Source organism: Anas acuta, chromosome 12, assembly GCF_963932015.1.
Source record: "Anas acuta chromosome 12, bAnaAcu1.1, whole genome shotgun sequence".
Lineage (NCBI taxonomy): Eukaryota > Metazoa > Chordata > Aves > Anseriformes > Anatidae > Anas > Anas acuta.
Genome location: NC_088990.1, coordinates 1430080 through 1455078, shown reverse-complemented (window position 1 = coordinate 1455078; position 24999 = coordinate 1430080). Strand labels below are relative to the sequence as shown.

General features: G+C 48.6%; 1 protein-coding gene across 8 annotated transcripts in view; it reads left to right on the top strand.

Annotated features, from left to right (window-relative positions):
* Positions 1–23546, top strand: part of GLCE (glucuronic acid epimerase) — a 43902-nt gene extending 20356 nt beyond the window's left edge. For 5 of the 8 annotated variants that reach the window (XM_068695354.1, XM_068695357.1, XM_068695355.1 and 2 more), the window contains 3 exons: positions 12568–13130; positions 16450–16695; positions 19658–23546. In XM_068695354.1, the coding sequence (XP_068551455.1) occupies positions 12581–13130; positions 16450–16695; positions 19658–20682 (1821 nt within the window). In that variant the 5' untranslated portion in view covers positions 12568–12580 and the 3' untranslated portion in view covers positions 20683–23546. Of the gene's footprint in view, positions 1–4492; positions 4732–12567; positions 13131–16449; positions 16696–19657 lie in introns of those variants that run through there. The other 3 variants (XM_068695351.1, XR_011100569.1, XM_068695358.1) reach the window with 3 other exon arrangements.
* The last annotated feature ends 1453 nt before the right edge of the window (positions 23547–24999 follow it).

The window sequence follows — 24999 nt, the reverse complement described above, 5'->3', positions numbered from 1 at the left end:
GTGCCCTAGTATTCAAACTTGCCTCATGAAAGGACTCTTGCCCCTCTTCTGCCCCAAAATTTCCATTCCCAGCAAGTATTTGGTGGCGGAGCGGCCTTGTTCCCTGGGGAAACTCCCAGCACAGCCCTGCCTTCCCTCGCCCCAGTGCCGGGCCTGCTCTGTGCCTGCGGCCCCTTGCCCATTTTGCCAAAAATCAGCCTGCTGAAGTTTAATTTTGCAATGCTGTGTGACCCCTGGGGTCCTTTGTACCCGGTTACAGGCCTTCAGGTCGTGGATGAAATGTCTGTGGGTATGGGAAGACCTGAGAGATCCCGGCCCTGAGAAGATCAGGGCAGAACGCCTACAAAACGCGTAGTTATTTTTCCAGCAGGGATGGGTGTACAAAGGTCACAAAAATGAGGAATTTGAAACCGCAGAAGAATTCTAACGTTGATATTTCCTGCTGTCTGTACAAAAACGGGGCCGTTTGATTGCTCCAGTTGGCGAAAACCCTTTAAAGCGAGGCGAGGCCTTCCGGCCCCAGCTGGGAGCAGCCCCAGGCCTGGTCTGCGATCCCCGAACACAAACCCTGAGGTTTTATGGTTTTATCTCTCACGGAGGAAAGCCTTCTTGATGGGTAGACTTAATATTCTAGCAACCCACGTGGAATTTGAAAGCTATAAATCCTGCCAAGCCCACGTTATGTTCAGGGTTGCGTGTGGAAGTCTGCACTAATAATTGTAGGTGTGCGCCCCAGCCCTGCTGGAGGCACCGATGGGAGGAATCCCAGAAATGTGTGTGTGTGTTGCATGTTTAACAGTAATCACCTTCTGTATTAAAAACAGAAATAAGCAGTTCACTGTCGTGGCTGTACAGGGTGATTCGCAGCCGGAGCAGTTTGCTGTCGGGTAGCTTTCGGTGTGCTTTTATATCGTTTCTGATTTTATTCCACCCTGCTTTTTCATCATCTCTTCTAAGGAGCTGGAGTAGAAAGGATTAAAAATAAATAAGTAAAAGGCTATCTCTGCCGTATGCCTTATTACCTGCCTGTATGCAGTTGTGGGCTCTATTCTAAAAACCAGAATTCAAGTTGCTGTAAAAGCCAGCTCTGCCTTTGGTGTGGGCTTCAATAAAAATAGGATTTGTGCGTTATCTTGGTCTCCCTAGTATCCAGCCCCGCTGCCTCCTCCTAATCTCTGGCTTGCCAAATATGAAAAAATGTAGAAACGGAAGGTTTCCAAACACATTTGCCACGGTTAATGCCAGAGTCTAAACATAAACTCTGCCGGGACAGGTTGTTTTTGGGAGCAGTGCTGGGTGGGAGGGGTGGGCTGGAAGAAGCCCAGAACTTCTTCCCGAAAGTGCTGCCCGGGGTCCCCAGCGTGTGGTACGTGTGCTTTGTCTTTTGAAAGTGGGATTTTGGGAACAGGGACCTGCTTGTGCTGCATTGCTTTGGCTCCCATCGGGTGCCTGTGCCTGCTCGTGCTGGGTTGTGTGGCTGGCTCGTTTCTATGTGAAAACTGGGAAAATAGCAGTGAAAGTGACTGTAATCCCAGCTTCTAAGGCTTCCTGGGAAAATCTCTTTAATGAAGTTTGTCTGTGGCATTGCTTGTTGTTGTGCAAGTCGTTTGCTCTGGAAGTACTTGGTGAAGCAGCAAAATTTTGCCGAAACCTTTAATTCAGCAATTGGGTGACTGCCACCAGGCAGCGACTCCTTCCTGAAGAACCATCTGCACACAGCATCAGGGTTTGCTGAGCAATAAAAATGAGGCGCTTTTAGGCAGTTTCTCTGACTTAGAGCGAATTTTATTTATCTGCTGTAAGCTCTGTTGCTTCCTTAACCTCTGCTTTTTGTGTAGCGAAAGAAGGAAGAGGCAATCTGCCTGCATAATATATAAGAACATGACTGAGTGGTTTGTGCCGATAACGAGCCACAAACTCAGCGAAGCAGCAGGGTTGTGGGCTTGGCAGGTGTGCAAGTCTCCAGGAATGCACTTTGGGGTGGCACAAGGGGCCTGCCAGCACCTTTGCTCCCTGAAACAGGTTCTGGCCATGCTGTGCTTTGCAGACCTGGCGTGGCTGTGCTCGCTGGGAGGTGAGATCCCCTACAGAAGCTGCACGAGGCTTGCTGGTGATTACCAAGCAAAACTGTACTCTGTTGAGGGTGTTGGACGGAGGTTCATCCGCTTGATATGAACCTTGTGTGATTTTTAGGGTCAGCTGTGCATCCTCCGAAGCATCGCGCTCGCTCCTTTTTAAATGGTGGCAGTGTTCGAACTAGAAAGGCTCTTCTATTTTTACTTGAAGGCTGCATGCAAGCAGGCTTGCCAAATACATGCCAGATGTCTGAGCTGTACTTTGGAGCGCGCTTTGTATGGGATTCTTGTAGGCATTGTCATGAGTTGGCAGCAGGAGCGCCGGCATCGCTGCTCTGTGGCTCTCTTGTTGTCGGTGGAGCGCTGCGGGGAAGGAAAACACGGGGCCGCAGTTCCTGCTGAACCCCACTGCCTGTCGGGCTTGGAATGGCTGGGAGAAAGCTATCATGTGTTGAATCATCGGGGTTTTCTAGCTGAAGCTATAAGGGGATCCTGGTAGGAAGGAGTGGAAAGCACGAAGCAACTTGGGGCTTCCTGGTGGCAAGAGGGGTCCCCGGGGCTCTGGCAGGAGCTTGGCACAGGAGCGGCAGGCTTTCCTTGCCTGTTGGTGTTCAAGGTCTGTCAGAACAGAACGTGTGAGCGCAGTTTTCTGCAGAGAAGGAGGAAATCTGGGCTGCTGTGGCTGCTCAGGGCTTAGGGCCATGATTTCCCAGTTCCCAGGAAGGTGCAGGAGGAGGGAGCCTGGCTGGGCTCCGTGCTGGGGGCTGCGTCGTGCAACGGGGCGAAGGAACCGAGCGGCTCGCCGTGGCTGCTAACACGTGTGGAACTGCGTGAGACAGCCCCAAACGTCTCTGATAAGCCAGGAAAATGTGAAGTGGTAGTGAAAAATCTCATTTTGGTCCGAAGTTTTGTATTTTTCCATTAGTGTACAGGGGAAACACATCTGCTGGTGGAAGCAGCAGCGGCGATGCTCTCCAGCAGCAGCCTGGCGGCTCTTTGGGTCTGTCAGAGCGATGTTTCTGATGAGGAGTGTTGCCCTCACTCCTCAAAAATGAGGAAAACAAAGCTTCAGGCTCGTGTTTTAGTTTGCTCAGTGAGTGTTTTCAGTAGAGACAGGTAAACAAGCGAGAGATGTGGATGGCTTCCCCCAGCCACACCGGGGCAGCCACGCGTGACGTGCAGAGCTTGTCCTGGAGCAGGCGATGCCAGGCCCAAGGGAGCCGTGGCTTTTGTGTTTTGGTAAAGCTGCATCACTAAGCAAGGGGTTTTGCTATTTTTTAAGCATTGCTGTATTTCTGAGTATTGCTCTAAGCTCTCGACATGCTAAGAAGTATAACCTGGTGATGCGTGGCCGGGAGCTTTCTCCCATGTTGTATTCTGCACACCTTAAATACGATTTTTTAGTACAGTTCCTGAATCTGGCCTAAAATTATGTTGGAAGTCCTGTATTTGTGGCTTGAAATGCAAGCTTTTTTCCTCTCAAAGACCAGTAATTTCAAGGTTAGTAATGGTAAGTTTTCTGCCTGTTCATAACCCACATTAAAGTCACTTTTCAGTGGTAGACCTTAGGTGAAGTTGGTTTAAACGTTGTGTTTCAGATTAGCTCTTACTGCAGATAATAAAAATGGCTATAAAAATGGTAGTCTCGACCCTGCTGATGTTCAGTGATCCTTGTTTTTGTAATAAATTCCCTTTCTGGCCTCCCTCCCTGCTTTCTCCAGGTGCATATGGTCTGCTATCGTGCCATCAGAAGGGGAGCAGGAGCAGGAACCTGGACCCTTTTGTCTTAGCAGCTTTAAAGACGTTCGTGCGGAGTGCTGAGCTGCAGGGAGGATTTCTGAAGTAGCTGTGTTCTGACTTCTTAGAGCTAAATAGACCTTGACTTAGCGGTTTATCCCCTCTCCAGCGGCACGATCAAAATTTAAATTACTGCTGGGGTACTGGATCGGTCCTTGCATTAAAGGAATTTGACTTGACATCCTCGCTGTTGGGAAATGAGGTTACGGGGTTCTGCCCTCCAGCAGAGAGCTGGGATCTGAGCCACGAGCTTCCCCTTGCACCGGCTGGCTGTGGGGCGGTGGTGATGCTCAGATGTTAGACACTGTGGCTAAAAAACACTAAAAAAACCTCTTTATACATTCACACTTTTTCATAATAATGCTGCCTAACAGAGAGCTTGCACATGGGTGATGTGCTGCGAGGATGGCAGCTGTTAAACGTTCTGTGCCACGCCGCTTCCAAACAGCGCTTAAAATAACTTCTGGACAAAAATCACTTTTGTGCTCAGATGCTTTTATTTTGGGAAAGGCAAACAGTTGCAGTGAGCGCCGCGCTGCTGCTCGGTGACAGCAGCCACCAGCACTTCCATGGCACGGACGTGAGAAGCGCTGCGGGAGCCGGACGGGGTTTTAAGGGCATTTAAAATTTCGCCGCTGTCCGTCTTCAGGATGCAACGTGTCTCTTTCACATGAAGGCGGTAACAAATAGGAGCTGACAGAGTAATGTGAGGGTTGCCAGCTCTGGTGATTAAATGTGACCGGTGTTGAGGCAGCGGGACGAGAGCGATGGCTGCGCTGGAGAAGCCGGCGGCAGAGATACCACAGAGGCTGAGCTCGGGGATGAAACCTGTGCTAATCAAGCCAGGCTTTGTGCTCAGGTAAAAACACGTGGCTTATCGATGTAAATAACTGGTGGAATTACACCCCTGTGAGCCCTCCTTGGGGTGCTTGCAGCCGTGGGTTGAAGCAGGCTGCAGGCATGGGGTGCGAGCAGGGTGCTGCTGCGTGGCCGGGGGCTGCAGCATCACCCCCGGGGCAGAGCAAAGGGTGAGGAGGGATGTGTGGAGTCTGCTTTTCTCTGCTGGAGGGCTGTGGGATGGAGCGGGTGCTGTCCCCGTGTTACCTGGGATGTTAACCCAGTGCTTACTGGGGTTAACTTTATGGGCATCCTGCTCGTTGCATCTCACCAAGCAGCGCTGCGAGGGAAAAGGTGCGAGCAAGGGGCTTCACCTCCTTGTTGTGGGGCTGGGCTTTTATGTCGTGAAGACGAACAGTCGGAATGACTCATTTTACGTGGCAGGGAGAAGCCAGGGATGTGCTGGGGAGGGTGGAAAAGAGCAGCTGCAACCCCTGTGCCCGTGGTGTGGTCAGCACATATACCTGCTCCTAGGAGTTCAGCACAGCAGTCGCAGCACCTTTCCCTGCAGGTCCCAGGCTCTTTGCAGAGCAGACAGCTCGGATACTGCTTAAAAGTCACTGGGGCTGTTGGTGGGAGCTCCCCAGGCACCGGCTCCATCCCCAAAATAAGCGTGCTGAGAGCTGCTTCCTCCCCGCCAGCATCCCCTTGGTGCTGTGATCAGCTTCCAGGAGGGCACAGCTAACGGGGCGGACACGTGCTGAGGCTTTTTGGGAAGTGCTTTGAGCTGGGTTTGGTACCACCTGCATCCAGGACGAGTGCCTGCAGCAGGCACAGCCACGTAAGGGGCTCACTTCTGGCAAGGAGGGAGCCCAGCTCCCTGCCACGGCACCAGCAGCTCCTCCGAGAGCCCCATCCCTTGGTGCTGCTGCCTCGAGGCTCGTTAGGGCATTGCCGCGTCGCTTCCAGAGCCTAAATGTAAGGAGACTGATGGAATGGTTTTGTCTTCCGCTTCGTTAATCTGTGTAGTAACACTGTAATACGTGATAGCTTGGAAGGAGGCATGGTAATGCCTCTGTGAGCAGCAGCTAGATTTCAGAGTTATTGTTTGTGCCGTTAGTGAGGGGTTTAATAGCTTAATCCATCTGCAAAGTGAGGAGATTTATTGGACTGTGCAATGAATGGGCTCGTAATTACAGCAGCAGTCCTACGAACTGGTCGTCTGGGTAAGGCAGAGAAGTATGGGAAGCACAAATAACTTCATCAAAGTTCTGTAGCGGTACCCGGTACGAAATTTACTGAAATCAGGAAAAAAAAAGCACCTTGGTGGTCCTTCCAGAGCAGTGGGACCGGGGCACACAGACCGAGCGGGTGTGCACAGGAACCCCGATAAGCTCCTGGCCTGCACTGAGCCAAGTGGCTGCCTGCCCAGTGTCGTTGGCACTTATTTATTTATTTTATGAGTAGCTGAGATTGCAATTACGCTCCGAGCCGTAGTAGATTTTCTTTTTAATTAGTGCAGCCTGATAAATACTTTACAAAGCATGCAGTATATTCTGGGCGTAAGGAGGAAGACCGATGCTCGCTCTATAGGACAAGAAACATAAATAGATTTTGTCGCTTTGGGATTTTCCTGCAGTTAGCTGTTATGCATGGCATGAGGGGAAACTGGAAATAAATTTCTGGATGAAGTTTCTTCCCCGTATTTTAGATCCTTTCTGTCCAGCAACCCACAGATGGAGAGCTGGAAGCAGCGAGGATTAGGCAGTAAATCTGTGCTAAAGAGCCGCGGCAGAGGCTGGTAATCTGTGCTCAATTATGGCAGATCCGTTCATTTGTTTGTACACTGCTGCAATTTCCTCGTGCTTAAGGAAGAAAGAAGCCACCCTGACAGCACCCCGTGTATTAAAATACCGGCTGAATGCGGGCTCTGTACAAATCAAGCACACACAAAAGGTTAGACACAAGGCTTGGCTGTTCAGACCAGTTGGCCGGGTCCTGATAAATTCTTGTGTTGTCAGAATATTTCCAGTGGTTATCCCCGGTGCGTGGCATTGTGCAAAATGCCCCAGCGTGGGGCAACAGGTATGGGTTTTAGGCAGGGCATCGAGGAGCCAGCACGGGCAGGTTTCGGACGCAGGCGAAACGCATTTGGGAAGCACAGAACTGTCAGGAAGCTTCAATAATCCGTAAATGTCTCATTTTAAGGCATAAGTAAGCTTTGGCAAAGGATGAGAAGTTTTGATATTAAATTATCCAAAAGATTTAATTTTCCGCACTTATTAAAAACAAGCCCTGAGTTCTTTTTTTTTATCCTCTCCGTTACAAAACATTGGGCTAGTCTAATGACTGGACCGAATAGCATTTTGCTGCGTGTAATGAATGGGAAATGGGGGGAAAATTCTGCCTGAGGTTTGCGTATAGCAGAGTATAACTTTTAGATCAGGCTATTACTGACGTTCCAGTGTCTCTTCTTTAAATATTGGGTTAAACGTATCTCAGATTGGCAGTCGCCGCTCGGGTTTTTTTTCTCCCTGCGCTAAATGGCTTAGCCCGGCGTAGAGGCTTCAAAGTAAATAGGTAGCTTATCGCTATTCAGCAGAAATCCCTGGTCTTAAGTAAAAATACTGCCCGTCTTCCTGCCGAGCAAACACAGAGCCCGTGCGCTCGGCTGCTCCGAGACCTCCCGGGTCTCAGCGGGCGGCTGCGTGCCGGTTACTGGTGAAGCGCACCGAAGGTAAGGTGGGAAGGTAAGGAAGGGTGCTTTTGGGGGTGTTTTTTTTAATTTTAGGTGACTTGTTCAGGAAGACACGCGTTGTTTTGAGGGATGGTGGTGCTGGGATTGTACCCAGATGGGTGCCAGGCTCACCGGGGTGGCATCGAGGGAAAATAAAGGCAGGGAGGCGAGCGGCTGCGGAGCACGTGTGGCACCGTCCTGCCCGGGCACCCAGCCTGCCCACAGCTGGCCCTGCCTCTCTGCAGGAAAAGGGATTTTGCATTTTGCTCTTACGTCAGGGCAGTGGAAAGGCAAGCTTCCCGACGGAAATAATAAGTCAATTATTGTATCTCTTGTTTCGAAAATGCGCTATGGGAATTGGCATGGGCGCTGCGTCCCGCTGAGCACGGCTCGCTGCAAAGGGAGCTGCGTGGGGTGGGAGCGCAGAACAAGAGAAGGAACCTCTTAAAGGCGTTGGGAAGGGCTGGTCCTTCAATGGGCACGAGTTACCTGGCAGTGGGGTTGGTGTTTTTGCTTTCCAGGGGGCCGTAGCTTTGCTCCACAGGGCTGCAGGGAGCAGTTGTCACCAGCCCACGGTGCCCAGCGCCGTTCTGAACTCATAAGAGGGATTAACCAGAACGATGCCTTGAAGGAAACTGGGAGTTCTTGCAGAAACTCATTTTATCATTTTAGTGCCAGTTTTCTTTTTCTGGTTCCAGATTTTGTTCTTCTGTTTGCTTCCCTTTCTTCTTCCAGGGATGCTCACGCTGATACAAAGGCTTGTCCTGTTCACCGGGTGCTTTGTAGAGAGCGCGGTGACGGGGGAGGAAAGGCAGCTGAGTTCCCGGGCTGGAAATTCTGTGCTGTCATCTTGGGATTTTCAAACAGAAAGAGTCCTCTTACTGGTTTTGACAGTAAATGCAATAGTTGTTACGTTTGCATTAAAAGATCCTGCCTTTTGTTTAAGGGACAATTTGGTGTTGATCGTACAGACTTTCAAAAAAAAAAAACAAAAAAAAAACACAAACCCTTGAGGAAGGAATGAAATGTTGGTAAATAGCTAAGTTCATGAAAGGCTCTGACATTCAGTTAGAATTAGGTTTGGCTGAAGATCTTTGATAGGTGCAGGCACTGTGTGCGTAGAAATTGCACTATGGAAAAGTGGGGAGTGTTTGGGAAACATCGCATCAATCCCTGAACGGGCTGAGATGGAAAACTTCGGGGGAGGATGTGATGTGGCATCTGCTGTAACTCTGTTTTCGGATTAACACTCTTGTGTAACTCCCACTGAGCTTAAAAAAAAACAAAACAAAACTGGACCGGTTTATTGAAATAGTTTTCTTTTAATGGTTCCTGGAAAACCAAAGAAATGCTAAGTGTCACGGGAGCTCTCCAGCTGGTTCCCGGACCCGGGAGCGAAGTGCAGAACTGCAGCAAGAGGCTCCTCAGCTGCTGCGGGTGGTGATCAAAGGGAAACGGGCACGTCGGCGCTCAGGGAAAAGAGTAAGTGCAAAAACTAGTGTTAGCCATCAAGGAATGAGTGTACACACGGCCAGCCGCTGTCACAGAGGTGTCCCCAGACGTGTCCCCACTTCCCGGGAAGTCTGGCAATTCTGTATGCATTTATACATGGGCTACAAATATATAAATAAATGTGTGTGTATATACATTCATTTCCCCTTGAACACACGGAAATCTGACAATGATTTGGGCTTCAGAGAAATTCCTGCTTTGAATATATTCAACACAGTTCTGCAGTTCAAAAAGCCGTCGTACAAAGAGGCTTCTTAATAAATATTGCAGCAAATAAGTTGCTTTTCTTTAAGAAACGCGTACCAGAGCTGAAGCTGTCACTCTGATACGCAGCAGGGACTGCTGGTTCCTGCCTCACAGCGTGGAGCACCAAGGTTTGTCCTTTTTCCAGGCATGAGTAAGAAAGCAGTGGTAGCAAGGCTTTATATTTATGGAGCTCCGTTGTTCTTTATGCTAAAAATGATGTTTCCGAGGCCTTGACACCTCACTGGAGCTGGCAAAAATAAGCGTCTCTAAATGCATCCCTTTTGGGGGCCGCAAACCCGTTCGCTCTGTAAGAAATGTTATTTTCCTGCATTTTAATTAGTTTAATGATGGCATGTAGAGCAAGTGCAGAAGCAGAGGAAAACAAAGCCAGCAGTAATTTGTAGATTGCTTGGGTGCTTCTTCCAGGAGGAGCGTGAGCCCTGGGGCTGCGCCTTACAGCAACGCACGGGGTCCTGCCGGCAGCTCCTGTAGCCCCCAGTCCTAATTCAGCAGAGGAATTGGAGGAATTTTTGCCTGCACTGAAGCATTTGCACTTCAAAAAGTCCTGGTCCCAGCGTTTCTGGGGGATAGGGACCGAGTGGTGAACAGCCCATGCCTTGAGGTTCGGGCCGGGGGTGTTCGGGGGCACAGCCTCAGCCCTTACGTGGTCCAGCAAAAAGGGGAGAAAACAAACCTGGGTCTCATGGATTTGTTATTTCAGACCTTGAAATATTTTTCCATCTCTCATTCCTTAAATCTTTTAAGTATTACGCGATGAAATCCTTTTCATGAGAGTAGCGAGGGAATAAAGCAATTTAACAGAGTCCCTTTGCAGGTTTAAATTACCTCTTTCTGCTGTGGAAATCCTGAATTCTTTCTTCTCCCGTTGAATAAAAAAAAATCCATCTACCCATTTAACATGCAATAAACCTCCCTCCTGCACTGATAGTTCTAGATTTTTCGGTGACTGGTGAGATTTAACGCGATGGGTCTCTGCAAATACTCCACTTTGCTTTCTGAGCCCTCTTTGGTTTGTTTTTAGTTGATAAAAGCCAAATATTTCAGCAGCCTCACCACGGAGCCCCGGATGCGGTTGGACTCTTGTCTTGGGGCCGGTCTGTGACACCCCTGCAGCTGGGGCGAGAAGGATGCCCCATCCCTCCTGCTCTTTTTAGGGTGGGAAATTGCATCTCTGCTTTCCAAGCACAACCCAAATGAAATCAGAGCTGATCGTAACGGCGCGCCCAGGCTCAGCTTTAAAAACATGGCGTAATGGGAGCATCAGAATTGTGGTGGTGGTGGTGTTCCCCCTTCCCTCTCGCTGTCCCCCGGTGATGCAGATGGTTTAATTAATTTGGAGTTTTATAGGTAGGGGTGAAGTGTGTCAGAAACGTTATTCCCTGTTTAAAAGTGAATTATCCCTGTGTGTAAAAAGAGCAGAGCGTATTTGTTGGGGTCATCCTGAAAGCATCATCACTAAAAATTATCTGCTGATGCAGAAAATTGGATTTATTCTTATGCTAGCATTTCCATAAAAATACAATTAGATATAAATTTATGTTCTCTAAAAGCTTGCAGTAAACTGGGCTTTCAGAAAATAAGACACTTATCTTTTAAAGTCCAGTTTTAAATGACCAGATGGTGCTTACGGTGTGGAAGCATAAAACTGGTGTGAGATAATTGTTTCCAGTTACAAATAAAAAAGGTGGGGAGGCAATTTGAGGTGAAACTGCTCTTCCTCGTGTGTGGTGAACTTGTGTGGGTGTCTGTCGGCTGGACTGGGACGGGTTCTGGAGCCCCTCGATTAACAGGACAGCTCCAGGGGGAACGCGTTCTTCAGGAGCTCGGTGGGTTTTGGTTCCCCTCTTCAGTTCTGGCTCTGATATGGGAAGCCCAAATGCATCTTAAGATAGGCTTTGGCGCTGATAAAAGTTCAGGGCTACGATACAAAAATCACTCAAACTTCTGGGTTTTGTCTTTGTGCTGCTCACCCTTGCTCCTTGCTGGGGTGTGACAGCGGTGTTGGGGCACACAGCATGCGGCAGGACATCCATCTCACAGGGAAAAATAAAGCACAGAGACTTTTTGTGGCTTCTGCCTTCTACTCGAGGAGCAAGCACGGTGAGTCCCCAGCATGTCTGTGGAAGTTTGTCTGTCTGTGGGACAGTCTTCAGCCTCTGTGGGGGCTGTAGGAGCCGAGAGCACCGTAGATGCCGGGTGCCAGCACCGTGCTCCTCACCACGCACCATGCTGTTTTGGAAGTGCATCTGAGGTGCATATCGATCCGGCACTGAGTCTCATCTCCGAAGCTGTTTATAGCTTGCTGTTGTGCTTTTAAGCAATAATAAAGAGGGAAAACACACATCCCTTTTCATGTCAGCGATTGCGGCTGGTTTTGATTTAGGTTGTGCTCGTAGGGCTGCTCTGCTGGCAGCCCTCTCGCTGTGCTGGAGGTGGTGGCTTTCTGCTGAGGGCCTGTCCTCCTCCTGTGCTGGAGAGGATCTGCTCACCGATCCCCAGGGGATTTCTCAGCCTCTCACAGCGTGCCATGCTGCTGTGTTATCACAGCCCGGGGTGAATCGTTGCTCGGTACAATTGTCTGGAGAAATGAAGGGTAGAGCTGGAAAAAAAAAAAACGAATGCTCTTCTAGGTGTCCCTACCTGTCCCCTTCTCACAAAATACTGTCACGGGGTGCACCTGGCAGCACCTTACACTGAAGCAAGGCTCTGCTGGTGCTTTATTCGATGCTAAATTAGGAGGAGCTGTTGATTCCCTTGAGGGTAGAGAGGCCCTACAGGGAGGTGGTGATGGCTCAGACCATGGGGTGATCACCAGCAGGAACAAAGGCTGGATCACAGTGCCAGGGATGTAGAAAGAGTAGGTCCAGAGGAGGGCAACAGATGGTGAAAAGACGGTGAGGTGTATGAGGAGCATCTGAGGACCAAGCCAGAGGTGGCTCCATGTTGTGGTTGTTTGCTCTGCTCAGAGCAGGCCGAGGGGAGGCCTCATGGCGGCCTGCAGCTCCCTCAGGGGAACAGAGGGGCAGGTACTGAGCTCTGCCCCTTGGGGACAGCACCAGGACCCGAGGGGATGGTGTGGAGGTGGTGACGTCCCCATCCCTGGAGGTACTGAAGAGACATGTGGTTGTGGAGCCATCTTATGTGGCTCCACAACCACATATCTCTTCATAGAGGTAGCTACAAAGGGAGATGGTTTAACGATGGGGTTCTTCTGTAGGTCATGTTGATGGTTGGCCATGGCGACCTTGCAGCTCTTTGCCATCCTCAGTGATTCTGTGAACATTTCTGCTGTCAGGCCTGCTGAGCACCATTTCCTAACCCCGTTTTCCATTTATTTTGCAGGTATGGTGTGAATATGCGTTGCCTGGCAGCTCGGGTCAACTACAAGACTCTGATCATCATCTGCGCCCTCTTCACGCTGGTGACGGTGCTGCTGTGGAACCGATGCTCCTCGGACCGGGCCGGCCCCTTCCCCCGCAGCCCCGGCAGCCTCGAACGCCGCGGGGCCGCCGCCAGCAGCAAGGGGCCCGCACGCGACGGGGGCCGGCAGAGCGAGGAGGCTTCGCCCCAGGAGCAGCAGAAGGCTCCCCCCGTCGTGGGAGGCTTCAACAAAGCCCCGGGGCCGAAGTATGAGGAGATTGACTGTCTGATCAACGACGAGCACACCATCAAAGGGAGGAGGGAAGGCAGCGAGGTCTTCCTGCCGTTCAGCTGGGTAGAGAAATACTTTGAGGTTTATGGGAAAATTGCTCAGTACGATGGTTATGACAGGTTTGAATTCTCTCATAGCTACTCCAAAGTATACACACAAAGAGCACCTTACCACCCGGACGGGGTCTTTATGTCCTTCGAGGGCTACAACGTAGAGGTTCGAGACAGAGTGAAGTGCATAAGTGGTGTTGAAGGTTTGTGTTCAGCATTTTTTTTTTAATAGTTGAAATGCTTCTTAAATTTACTGTTGTTATTTGAGATGCACAGGGCTCCTAATCTTGTCGTGGTGGTCCAGATAAAAATCCCTTTACTCAGAGAAGTCTTGTGGAAGCCTCAACGTCATACCGAGTTTTGGGATTTCACCAGCTTCCTTCCTGCCTCGCTGGTGTTACCGCAGCCATCTCCTGAGGGCCAGGACACTTCTCTTGCAGTGCTGCTGTCAGGTGTTGGCATGGTCATCGACGCTTGCAGCATCTGTCAGGGAGCCAAAAGTATTTATCAGACAAGCAAACAAAACCAAAAAAAAACCCACAGGCCTGGCCCTGCTTTCTGCGGAGACTCCCCCTTCCCTGCGGACACGGGTGCAGCAGCAGGGCTGATGCTCACTGAGCCAAACGGCACCAGCAGCAGCTGTGACACCGCCCGTTTGCTCCACATTCGGCTTTTGTCTTTGTGCTCACGGTGCTTTAACAACATCCACGCTCCCTGTGTGGCCAGGGCGGTGCTCCAATTATACCGGTCAGACCATCCGCCCGCTGTGGGCTGCTCCGGAAAAGCCACCGATGTTTTGCTCAGCGTGGGATTAGCTCTGTCAAAGCCTGGCCTTGTGCAAGCTCTGAGTAATCAGGGTATGGGCGCTGGGAAAGGCTGAGCTACCCTGAGCGATGCCGGGAGGTTTCGAAGAACTGCCCGTGGGCTTGAAAGGCTCTTAGAGCCTCCTCTTCTAAGTCCTCACATCAAATTAAAGCACCTCTCCAGTTCGTGCTTTCGCTAAACTGCGCCGTCGGTAATTAGTAGGCAAGGTCTCCCCGTGTCTTGGCAAAGATTTAATCGCAGGAAATGCTTGTTGGGTTTCAAATTAAAAAATTAATGACTTAAAAAAAAAAAAAACTATTATAGAATGTGATACTGTGACCCCTTGTAAATTGAAGAGCAGGTTTCGCTTAAGGACTAAAACACATTAATTTTCACACATCGCAGTGATTGGTGTTGCTCTGCTGTGTTGATGTGAGCCCTTCCCCTGGTACGGTCACTGCAGAGAGCTGCCATGTCGAGCAATTAATTTGTCTGTGAAGAGTTCACGCAAACAAATGCACGGGGCATGCCAGTCTTTTTTAAGGTTTCTTTGTTTTCTTAGCTTGGGCATCCCCCAAACGCACGTTTCTCATTCAGTATTCTTTATCTGAATCTCAAATCCATTTTGGAGAAAGGAAGCTCGCAAACTTTTTGGTAGATGTTATGTAATGTGACAATTAAATTAGGCTATTAAAAGGGATGATTTCTTAGTTTGAACTCTGAATCTTACCTACGCTTGTTTTAAAGAGCCTCACCACAGTGTTTTTCAGCATTTCTGTTACTACTATTTTGGTGTCAGCAGAGAGGGAGACACCATCACAGCTCTTTTCCCATGTTCCTGTAATAAAGGCAGGGTTTGAAGGAATTGCTCTGAAAGTGGTCATACAAAAGAGGGAAAGGGAGGTGCTGAGGGTACCGTGAGAGCAGGACGAGCCTGCTCTGAGCGGGGACTTCCCCATGCTTTGTGACCAAAGGTGCAAACTCATCCTGGTAGATACAAATCCCTGGTGTGAGTGTTGTTCTGCTCAGGTTTGGGCTGTGAGAGGCTGAGAGGGGTTTGCCTTGCTTATTGCTGGGGTAATCGCTGGCTAAAATCACCTTGGGGATATAAATAGTAGCTCTGGGTGCTTGTTTTGTTGTTGGAGGGTAGGACGTAGGTCTGGAAGCACCACCAGTTTTTGTATGAAATGCAGCGCTTCAGTCAAAAACCTAAATCCGGTAAGAACTAATTCCGAGGCAGCGGATCCTGCAGCCTCTTGCCTGGCCAAATGTGCCCACCGGGGACCGCGAGGCTCAGCGCTTTGCTGCTCTCTTTGCTTAAGCCTCGAGAAACAAGCGGGGCTAACGCTGGCCAATTTGCTTAGTCATTTATAAACCTCGCATTTTTGCAGCATGTGATTTAAGAGCTGTCACCGTGAAATGTGGTGCCAGAGCCTGGCTTTTGTGAAGGCAGGAGAGTTATTGGCATCCAGCAAATAGATTGGAGAAATAGTTGTGTGTTGTAGAGAAGGAGATTTAATATTAAAACATTTTCGCAGGTAGTTTTAGGCTCTTGCCTTGCATCGTTCCAGCCCCAGAAATTCTCATATTGTGGCGTGATAAAAGCCTCGTGTTACATTTTCACCTTCTCTCTTTTTGCAAGGTTAATGTGTTGTTATGTCCTATGACCTGGAGAATTTAATCTTGTCATCTTGTATAAATTTCAAGTAAAGCTCTTACGGCAGATTTCTTTCTTTGCATCTTTCAGTCTCACTGAATGCACTCTTTAACTGAAAATGCTTAACGTTAATGAGCGAGCTGGCTTTCAGGAGTTGAGATAATACACGATATTTAAATGTTTCCCATGATGGTTTTCTCTTCAGGCAGCACTCAGCCATCACATCTCCATCAGTGATATTTATTAGGAGCGCGAAGCACAGAAATATGTATGAAAAACCTATCTTTTTCCATTGAGTTTAAGCAGTATTTTCGTTGCACCAGGTTTCGGGCAAAATTAGTTTCTGAGCTTGACATTGCCAAAGGGGAAAATGGTGCAAATGCCAACTTGCTTGTTTTCATCTTCCTTTTGTGCGTGCAAAGGCTTACGGTGCTAAATGTGCTGGGTTTCCTGCAAGAGGGTCACGGTGATGGATTCCCACTTTGGATTTAAATGCTGAGGTTGGGTGTTTGTTCCCAAAAAAACTCAAGACTTCGGGAGAGACCTAGGGAACAGGTAATTGGAGCAGTTTGTGGGTGCTGCTACGCTGCTCTCTGAGCATCAAGTAGCTCTATCCGAAACGTAGGCAGAGCTCACACACTTAATTTGAGAAGATTGATGCGGCGTTAAAGGGATTGCGCTGTACGTAACATCATCTGGAGATGTAGTGGTCCCCAGGGTAGGGGGAAAAAATCTATTAGGGCTTTTTAAATGTATTTTAAAATAAGTATGATGCTTCAGTAAACAATTAAATGAGAATGCATGGAAGGCCACGATAAGGACTTCTCTGCCATTCCCCTCTGCTCAGTTCTGGCTGGTCACGGATGCCAGTGTAAATGGGAGGAATTCGTTCCTGGAGATGGACTTTCCGTGAGCCTAAATCACAGCGACGCCTACAAATATCATCCGCCAGAAGTAAAGCAGTGATGGGGAATGGAGGAGGAGGAGTGTGCGGGGCTGCAAACGCTGTTTTTTTTTTGAGGATGTGCTGTTAAAACACTCATTTTCTCCCTCTCTCGCAGGTGTACCATTATCCACGCAGTGGGGACCTCAAGGCTATTTCTATCCCATCCAGATTGCACAGTATGGGTTAAGTCACTACAGCAAGAACCTGACGGAGAAGCCACCTCACATCGAGGTGTACGAAACAGCCGAAGACAAGGACAAAGCCGGCAGGTCCGCGGAGTGGACGGTACCCAAGGGCTGTTCGCTTTCCACAGTGCCCGACAAAGCCAAGTTCACAAGTGTTAAACAGTTTGTTGCTCCAGGTGGGTTATCGTAAATATCTAGCAGCTCAGCCACGTTTGTTCATTTGCTCAGATGGTACCGAGGGAGCTTTAACTTTCCACGATTTAATGTGGTTTTGGACATCCTAAGCGACTTTCCATCCTTAATAACCTCTCCCGAAAATGCCGTTTTGTTCCTCTCCCTCTGGAGTTTTTCTTTTCTTCTGTTGTCTCTCCAGCGCTGCTTTTTGCAGTCCCGTTATTTTAATGAAAAAATGTGTGGATGTACACATGGAGGGCAATGCAGCTTGACAGAGAAGCTCGGCTCGCGTTTCCTGAGCCTTTTAGCTTCTGTTCCAAAATAGAAGCAAAAATATTTAACCAGTTGTGAAGGCTGGGAAGTGGTGCTGACGTGTGGTAAGCCTCTGCTGAGAGATGACAGATAAAGGCTATTTTCAGCCTTGAGCAAATGGAGCACGTGTGACGGGCCGGTTGGACCCTGTGCCTCTCTTCTTTGGGATGCAATTATTTTTGCAAAATTGGAGCACCGTGCAGCCCTCAGTTCTGGTTAACTCAGGTAGCCTTAAACAGGGCACAAGTGCACACGTACAGTGTCGGTATTTTCAGAGGGCAGGGGATGGGTTTTTTTTTGTGCTTTCTGCCCTGAGCTGCTGCTTCAGGAAGGATCTGTCTCCCTAATTAGATCAGCTTCTTTGTTGGAGCGATCGTGCATAGGCAACAAATGTTTTTCTAAGGGTTTTTACACCGCTCTTTAAGGGAGGAGAGCAAACCCTATGGATAGAGGGGCACCAAAAGCTCCTCCGGTGACTCCTGGCCAGCACAGACGTGATGTTGGAGCTCCCAGCTCCTGCGACTCGAGGTGCTGCTCAAAGCTGCCCCCACCACGTCCCGGCTGATCCTGGAGGTCTGGGGCTGCACACAGGCTCTTGTCGCCCATAGGGGCACGAGGTGCATTTTGTTGCTGCCTCTTGACTTTTAAAATATTCTGTTTTGTACTTAGCAGAGGTTTATTTTGAGAAATTCATTATTTCATGCAAGGGTTTCCTTTGTGCTAGGACAGGCTCATTAATAAGGACGTAATGTATTTTTCTCCAATCAATACCCATTAGAATTAATGAGTCCATTACTTAAAAAGACAATGAAGTAATTTTCAGTTGGCACCTTAGGCCTGGGTCTCTAGGGAAAAAATGTCGAACACTCTCGTGTCTTTGTAGTAGATAAATACAGGGAGAGGAAAGGCTAAGAGATCTGTTATGTATTCTCTCCTCATCCTTTATTGATGGCAGAGTAATCTGTGGGGCTTGAAGGCCACAGTATGCATCCACTCATCTTGGATGGCCTTAAGTAATGGATTTATGGGTGCTTAAGGCTGTGCAGAGAACAGGCAGCCTTTGGTTTTCCTTCGCTTCTGAAAACTTTTCCTCTATTATAATTCACTTTGGTATCACACGAGCATTTATTTACAAGGAACCATAAAACGTGGCTGACAGGAATCGGGAGCGCGATTTTTTTAATTAGGTTCTTCATCGGAGCAAAATGTTGCGTGGCAAAGCGCTCTGCCTTTTTTTTTTTTTTTTTCTTTTTCCAAAGGCAGATGCTGATCTCCCAAACTCAAAGGAGGGAAGCTTTTGCTTTCAAAGACTTGAAAACATGACATTCAGTCGAAATAATAGGTACGCTACAATAGCAGCCTCCAGTGCGAGATGTGGAAACGGGCGTGATGCAAAATGCAATAGATTAGCTGGGGAGATAGGGAGAAGCCTCTGTTATTCAGGGAAGGCTGACCATAACCCACTTTCTGCGCACAGAAATATTTATGGGATATTTCACACATCAAGAAGTAGCAAAAAAAAGGAAAACAATTGCCTCACACAGGAGAGTTTTATTCGGTGAAAAGCCATTAATTCAAAATGACTGTCTGTAAGTGTTTATCATCCCTCTGTGCCTTCAAAGCTATAGGATTTGCGCACAGCCTTACAAACTAATTAGCCCTTTGATCTTCTGGTGGAGGTTTTTTGGGGAGGAGTTGATTTTACATTTTAAAATCTAGCCTGAGAGAGAACACCGGGTTTCTTTATGTGGTATTGCCTAGGAGCTTTATTTAATATACATAGATATATTTTAATTAAACTGAGTTTTGCCAATGGAGAGGTTAGAAAATAATATAGAAAGGCTAACGTGTTAAAATTATTTATTTTCTCCTTCCGTTAAAATAATCAGAGCGCTGGGTTTTGGAACATGTTGGGAAAGAAAAAATCACAGATGTAAATGTTAGTCCCAGCGGGATCCTAAATACTTGCTTCTCAGCACTCCCAGCTTGTTTGCTGAAAGCAGAGCTTTATTCAGAAATGCAGCTCTACCAGCGACGCCCCGGTTTTGTTTTGCTTTCTGCCAAGTTAAATTTCCAGTTTGGAACAAAAGGGTGCTTGTTGTCTTGTATTTTGAGCTACTGAAGAGGAGACAGCGAGACACCAACTTCAGGTGTCCGGCACGCTCAGAGAGGGGAATTTATTTTCCCCTGGTCTTTCTCTTGTCATCCTAATGCCTGCTTGGGGTTTTTGTGCTTGCAACGTGGCTGATGAGCCTCATCCTGTCCATGTGTGCTGCAGGAATCCAGCTCTGTGTCCTCCTGTCACCAACTGAGTAAGATCCCCCCATTACTCGCCTTTCCTTAGCTTTCCTACGCCCCAAATTGTTCCAGTCCCTTCTGCACCCCTCTGTTGTTCACTTTTCAAAGTGTTGGACCAAGCAATTTGTGGAGCCCCTGGTGCTGCTGCGCACGGATTGAGGTTTATGCTTAATTAAATAATACATGTACGGAAAGAAGAGGCCGCGTGAATTATTGATCAGCTACCCTAAAAGCGTTTGGATTTTGTCTGTTAACTGGTTGCCTCTGGAAGCTGCACTCTCACTCGCTATCTCAAAGAGTTTTGAAAAAACGAGGGCTTTACGGCTGACAGGTTTTTGTTTGTTTGTTTTGCAGAAAATACCGAGGGGGTGTCTCTGCAGCTTGGGAACAGCCGGGATTTCATTATCTCTTTTGATCTCAAATTCGTAACGAACGGGAGCATTTCCGTGGTCCTGGAGACAACGGAGAAGAACCAGCTCTTCACCGTGCACTACGTCTCCAACACGCAGCTCATCGCTTTCAAGGACCGCGACATCTACTACGGCATCGGGCCCCGCACCAGCTGGAGCACCGTCACCAGGGACCTGGTGACCGACCTGCGGAAGGGCGTGGGCCTCTCCAACACGAAGGCCGTGAAACAAACCAAAATCATGCCTAAGAAGGTGGTCAGGCTGGTAGCGAAGGGAAGGGGCTTCCTCGACAACGTCACCATATCGGCCACGGCTCACATGGCGGCTTTTTTTGCTGCCAGCAGCTGGCTGGTGAGGAACCAGGACGAGCGGGGCGGCTGGCCCATCATGGTGACGAGGAAGCTGGGGGAAGGCTTCAAGTCCTTGGACCCGGGCTGGTACTCGGCCATGGCCCAGGGCCAGGCCATCTCCACGCTGGTCCGGGCCTACCTGCTGACGAAGGACCACACGTTCCTCAGCTCGGCCCTGAGGGCCACGGCGCCTTACAAGCTGCCGTCGGAGCAGCACGGGGTGAAAGCCGTGTTCATGAACAGGCACGACTGGTACGAGGAGTACCCCACCTCGCCCAGCTCCTTCGTGCTCAACGGCTTCATGTACTCGCTGATCGGGCTCTATGACTTGAAGGAAACGGCCGGGGAGAAGCTGGGGAAGGAGGCGCGGGTGCTCTACGAGCGGGGCATGGAGTCCCTGAAGGCCATGCTGCCCCTCTACGACACCGGCTCAGGGACCATCTACGACCTCCGGCATTTCATGCTCGGCACCGCTCCCAACCTGGCCCGCTGGGACTATCACACCACCCACATCAACCAGCTCCAGCTGCTCAGCACCATCGACGAGGCCCCGATTTTCAAAGAGTTCGTCAAGCGGTGGAAGAGCTACCTGCGGGGCGGCAGGGCAAAGCACAACTAGAGCTGACAACCAAAGCCCCCGTGCCTGCTGTCGGCCTGGGTTGGCTCCTCGGAGCTCGGCGGAGGTGCATTTCTAAAAGGTTGCATACTCAATTTTTACAGACCGTTTCAAAGAAGTGATCCTTAGAACTGATCTCCTGAAATTATTGCATTCCAGTGTGAAAATATTTGGGTCTGATGGGTAGGATTCGGGAACTTCGGCTCGCTCGCCTGTCCTTAGTGCTCCACCGTGAAGTTAGCCCCACGACGCAAAACCCCTTCGTGCTCCTGAGCTGGGGGACGTCTTTGTTTTTTTCCGTTTTGCAGGAAAATATTTACAGAAGCCATACAGGTCTCTAAAATCCAGCACTTGCCTGAGAAGTTAGTATGTGGCCTCCTTGAAAATGGAGTTCTGTGTGTAGATCCTGTGGTGTAACGCAGTCGGTGTGTATTTCCTTGTAGCCTGGGTAGTGGACAGTGTAGCTTTTCCGAGGTGTTTCTTTTTATATGGATTCTTTTCTTGGGGGTGAAAAACACCCAGTTTTTTTAATTCTCTGTACGGAGATCCTTTATCTGTATGGTTTCTCTAAAGATGTGTGGGCAGAAACCCCACAGACGGCGTTCAGGCTTCAAAGTCACGTCACGTTAAGCACAATTCGGTGGGGCACGTGGGCTGCGGAAAGCCTGCGACCATGGCACCCCTTTTTTATGAAGCCAAATTTACGAGGTTTGCTGGTGTCACGTCCTCCCTGGTAGCTGGAATCTCGTGTCGTGGAGCCCAGTGTTTTGTACTGTATTTTTTAATTCCATCCGAGAGGTTTCTGTCAACATTGGCAACTTCATTCGCTGGGAGACCTGTAGTAAATCCCTGAGTGTGACGTGGAGCTCGCCTTGAGTAGCGCACAGGAAATTTAGTTTGAGCTAGGTAATGCTGTCCTATGGCGATTTTCATTTTTAACCTGCTTAGGTATATCCAGCACTTTAAAAATGTAAATTACCCAAAGGGCTTTCCAGCTCTGTCTGTGCTTTAACACCAAGTTTCGCCTCTGCCGGCCGTCTCGCTCGTATGGTCGGGGCTCGTTCCGTCCCCGGCCCTGGTTTACTCGCTGTGCTTTGTCGTCGTGGCTCTGCCGAGCGAGCAAGGGGACCTGTGCAATAACCAAACGCATCAGAACCCAAACGCTTTTCCTTTCCTGTCGTAAAGCAGGAGAAACCAGGCGGTTTCTTTCTCGTATTTATAACTCCTTTACGCCCACCGCGGGTCTGCCTTCTTAGCGTGGAGGTTCCTGGTTGATGCAGGGGAGTAAAACCAACCGATTGCATCACTAGATCGGTATTGTTTAGTTTGGTAGCGTAGCAAATATCAGGTCATCAGCTCTGTTAAGGCATGCTGGTGTTTGCTTTCCGAGTCCCGGGCTCGAAAGCTCCCGACATGCACCAGCGTGGTAAGGACATGTAGTAGCTTTGGGGTTTTTCCACTGATCCTATTACATGTTGTATGTGTAGGCGGGGGCTGAGCTTGCGGTGTTTGTATGGAGAACAAAGCTGATTCGAATCACAGAAGCGCTGGGCACAAGGACAATGTGCATCTTGATTTTTGGTTTGTTTTCTTTCTTTTATAATGCTTTTTTTTTCTATTTCTTGCAGATATTTGAAGCAACTTTATAATTACTTGATCTCTGCAAACGCATGCTATATGATCATATCAATTAATGTGAAAAGTGGATGTCACAGGAGAAATTTCAATACCAAAGTTAGCAGAGGTGAATTTTTGTGTTTGTTTTTTTTTTTTGTTTTTACTTACACGTGTGCACACACACAGAAAACAACCCAGAAAAATGTGCTTCCTTTCCAAACGACTGGTCCTCACTACAAACAGAAACATCTTTCTCCTGCGTGTTTCCTCCATCTTTTGCCCATTTTGGATTTGGGGAATCTAGAGAGACTATTTGGGTACTGCTCAAGAGGCAGTACCGGTGCCTTACTGAGGCCACAGTTTCCTCTTTTATTTTTTATTTTTGTTTTTCTTTCCCCTTTTTAATGTCAATTTAAAAGTGCAGTGATGCTTCATTGGAATCAGCCCAGCAGGTAGATGAGCTCAGAAGCGATGGCTGGCAATGCCAGCGCGGTCGGTCGTGTCAGACCACCTTATCCCGAATATCTCCACTGCATTTCTGTTGGCCTTTGCACATGTACAAACTGAACCACCACCACCACCAGAGGTTGTAGAAGTGAAGAGAATTAGTGTGGGGGCTTCTCCTTTTTGTTTGCTTGGTTGCTTTTGGTTTTTTTTTTTGAATAGAGTTATGCAGTGGGAGAGGATTTTTGGACATCGGTGCCCATAAGGTCATTGAATTCACTTAAAATTTTTATTCCTGTGCTTTTTCAGTCTACAAACTGACAAAGGTCTTAGGGACTAAGATCTGTTTAACCTTTCCATGAGGCTTACTGTACATAGACTTCATTGGAAACATCGTACGCATGGGTATATGCAAACCAGTGACACAAGCACAACTGTACAAGTGTGGCAGTGCTGTTTTTTCTCAGCCATTGTGCAAGACATTCACTGAAAGCTGCTATTTTCATTCACCTTGTAATTGTACTTTATTTTTTCTACATTTTTACATGTGGGATATACACCATGTGTTAAATATGCAATAAATTGTTTACAGGATGCTCTTGTAAAGGGTAGTCCTTTGTAAAGCTGTACAGACTTTGCAGTTTAAGCACAATGTGCACATGTTAGTTTTATATACGGCAAGACATGACTTTTTGCAGAAGGAAAGGTTCTACTATGTTTATATACAAAGTAAATGGATCAACGTTTGTGCTTAATGTAAAGCTGCTTTATAAGATTGTAAAATAAATTTTTTATCTTAAGACAAACACGGGGCCTTTTCGTTATTTCGGTGTTTACCTCCTGCGTGTGATCGCAGGTGAGTGCTGTTAGCAATCATCTTGGTGTCTTTTGAGATGTCTTCTTTTAGGGAATTCTGGCAGGTTTTTGACTCAAAATAGAATGAAAAATGTTTTTACTTCAGCAGGTAGGAGTTTCTGATTCGGGATAAGGCCCAGAGGTGCGTATTCTGTCCGCTCAAGTAAAGCGCACACAGGGTGTTGCTGATGTGAGTTACTTGTGCTAAATGCGTCTCATTTGGAGTTCATCTCATTTTTGTGAGGTGAGTTTTAAATAACTGGGCACTGAAGAAACACCCACATGAAGCTGAAATTTAGTAATGACCTGTGCAAGAGGAGCACCAGTCTCCTATTTTCAGCTAAAAGCGTGCAAGTCCTACTTTTACCAAAATTCCCCCACAAAGGGGAGCTGAGGTCAGCTGAGCCCATCTCCACCACCCTGTGCCGGACACGCTGCCTCCTCCCTAGATGTGTAAGTGCTGCTAAAAGTGCTCCTAAAAGTGCTGTTAAATTGCTGTTAAATTGCTGTTCCACCGGAGCTCGCTGGGCTGTGGCCAGTTGGCGCTGCCGTAGCCAGAAATCCAACCTGCCCATGGGACATCTGACTTTGTCGTGGATAACTTTGGGTGGCTGAAACACGCCGAGCGCAGCTTCCCCGGCCGGGCAGAGCTCCCCAGGCTCTCTCCCAGCGGCGTGGGCGAAAATATTGATTTTCATTACTTAGCAGTTGAAAAACGTATGAATTGAAAATAGAAGGGGATTTAAATATGTTGTCTTGGTGATGAATTTGAATGTTTGCTGCTCAGTTTGTGGTGAAAGGAGATACATTTACCATCTGCCGGGAGTGATTGATAACTCCCCTGTACGCGTTGCACTTCCTGCATGTTAAATAGCTGCTGCTATACTTTCCTAATCTCTTCCCAAAATGGAAGGAGCTATTTAAGTGTCGAGCACTCAGCATTGAGCGTATTCAACAGGGCTGAGTCTTGCTATGGTGAAGTGCAAACGTTGAAAGACGTCCTGGCACTCGCTGTCTTCAGGACAGCGAATATTTTAATCGCTCAGCTTGTCGGATTTGTATCTCCGAGCAACTTGCTGAATAGCTCTGGGCTGCTTGAAGTGAGGATGAACAGCTCTTCCTCGAACTGCCTGCGGCACCTGGTGCTGGGCAATAATGGGCTGCACGTGCACTTAACCTCTGGTGAGGAAGGCAGAAGGAGGCAGCTCTTCCTTCACCTCCTCCTGGGTCTCCGGGGAGGCACGGCGAGGTTTCCTTTGCCAGCAAGGAGCACGCGTTTGGCTGGAGGGGATTTGGCTGTGCCACAGGGGCAAGGTAGCCCCAGGGGATGAGCTCAGGGGCTGCAGGTACCCGAGCTGGGGCTTCTCCAGCCGTGCTGTCCCGCAGGGCTGCTCAGCTCCCCTC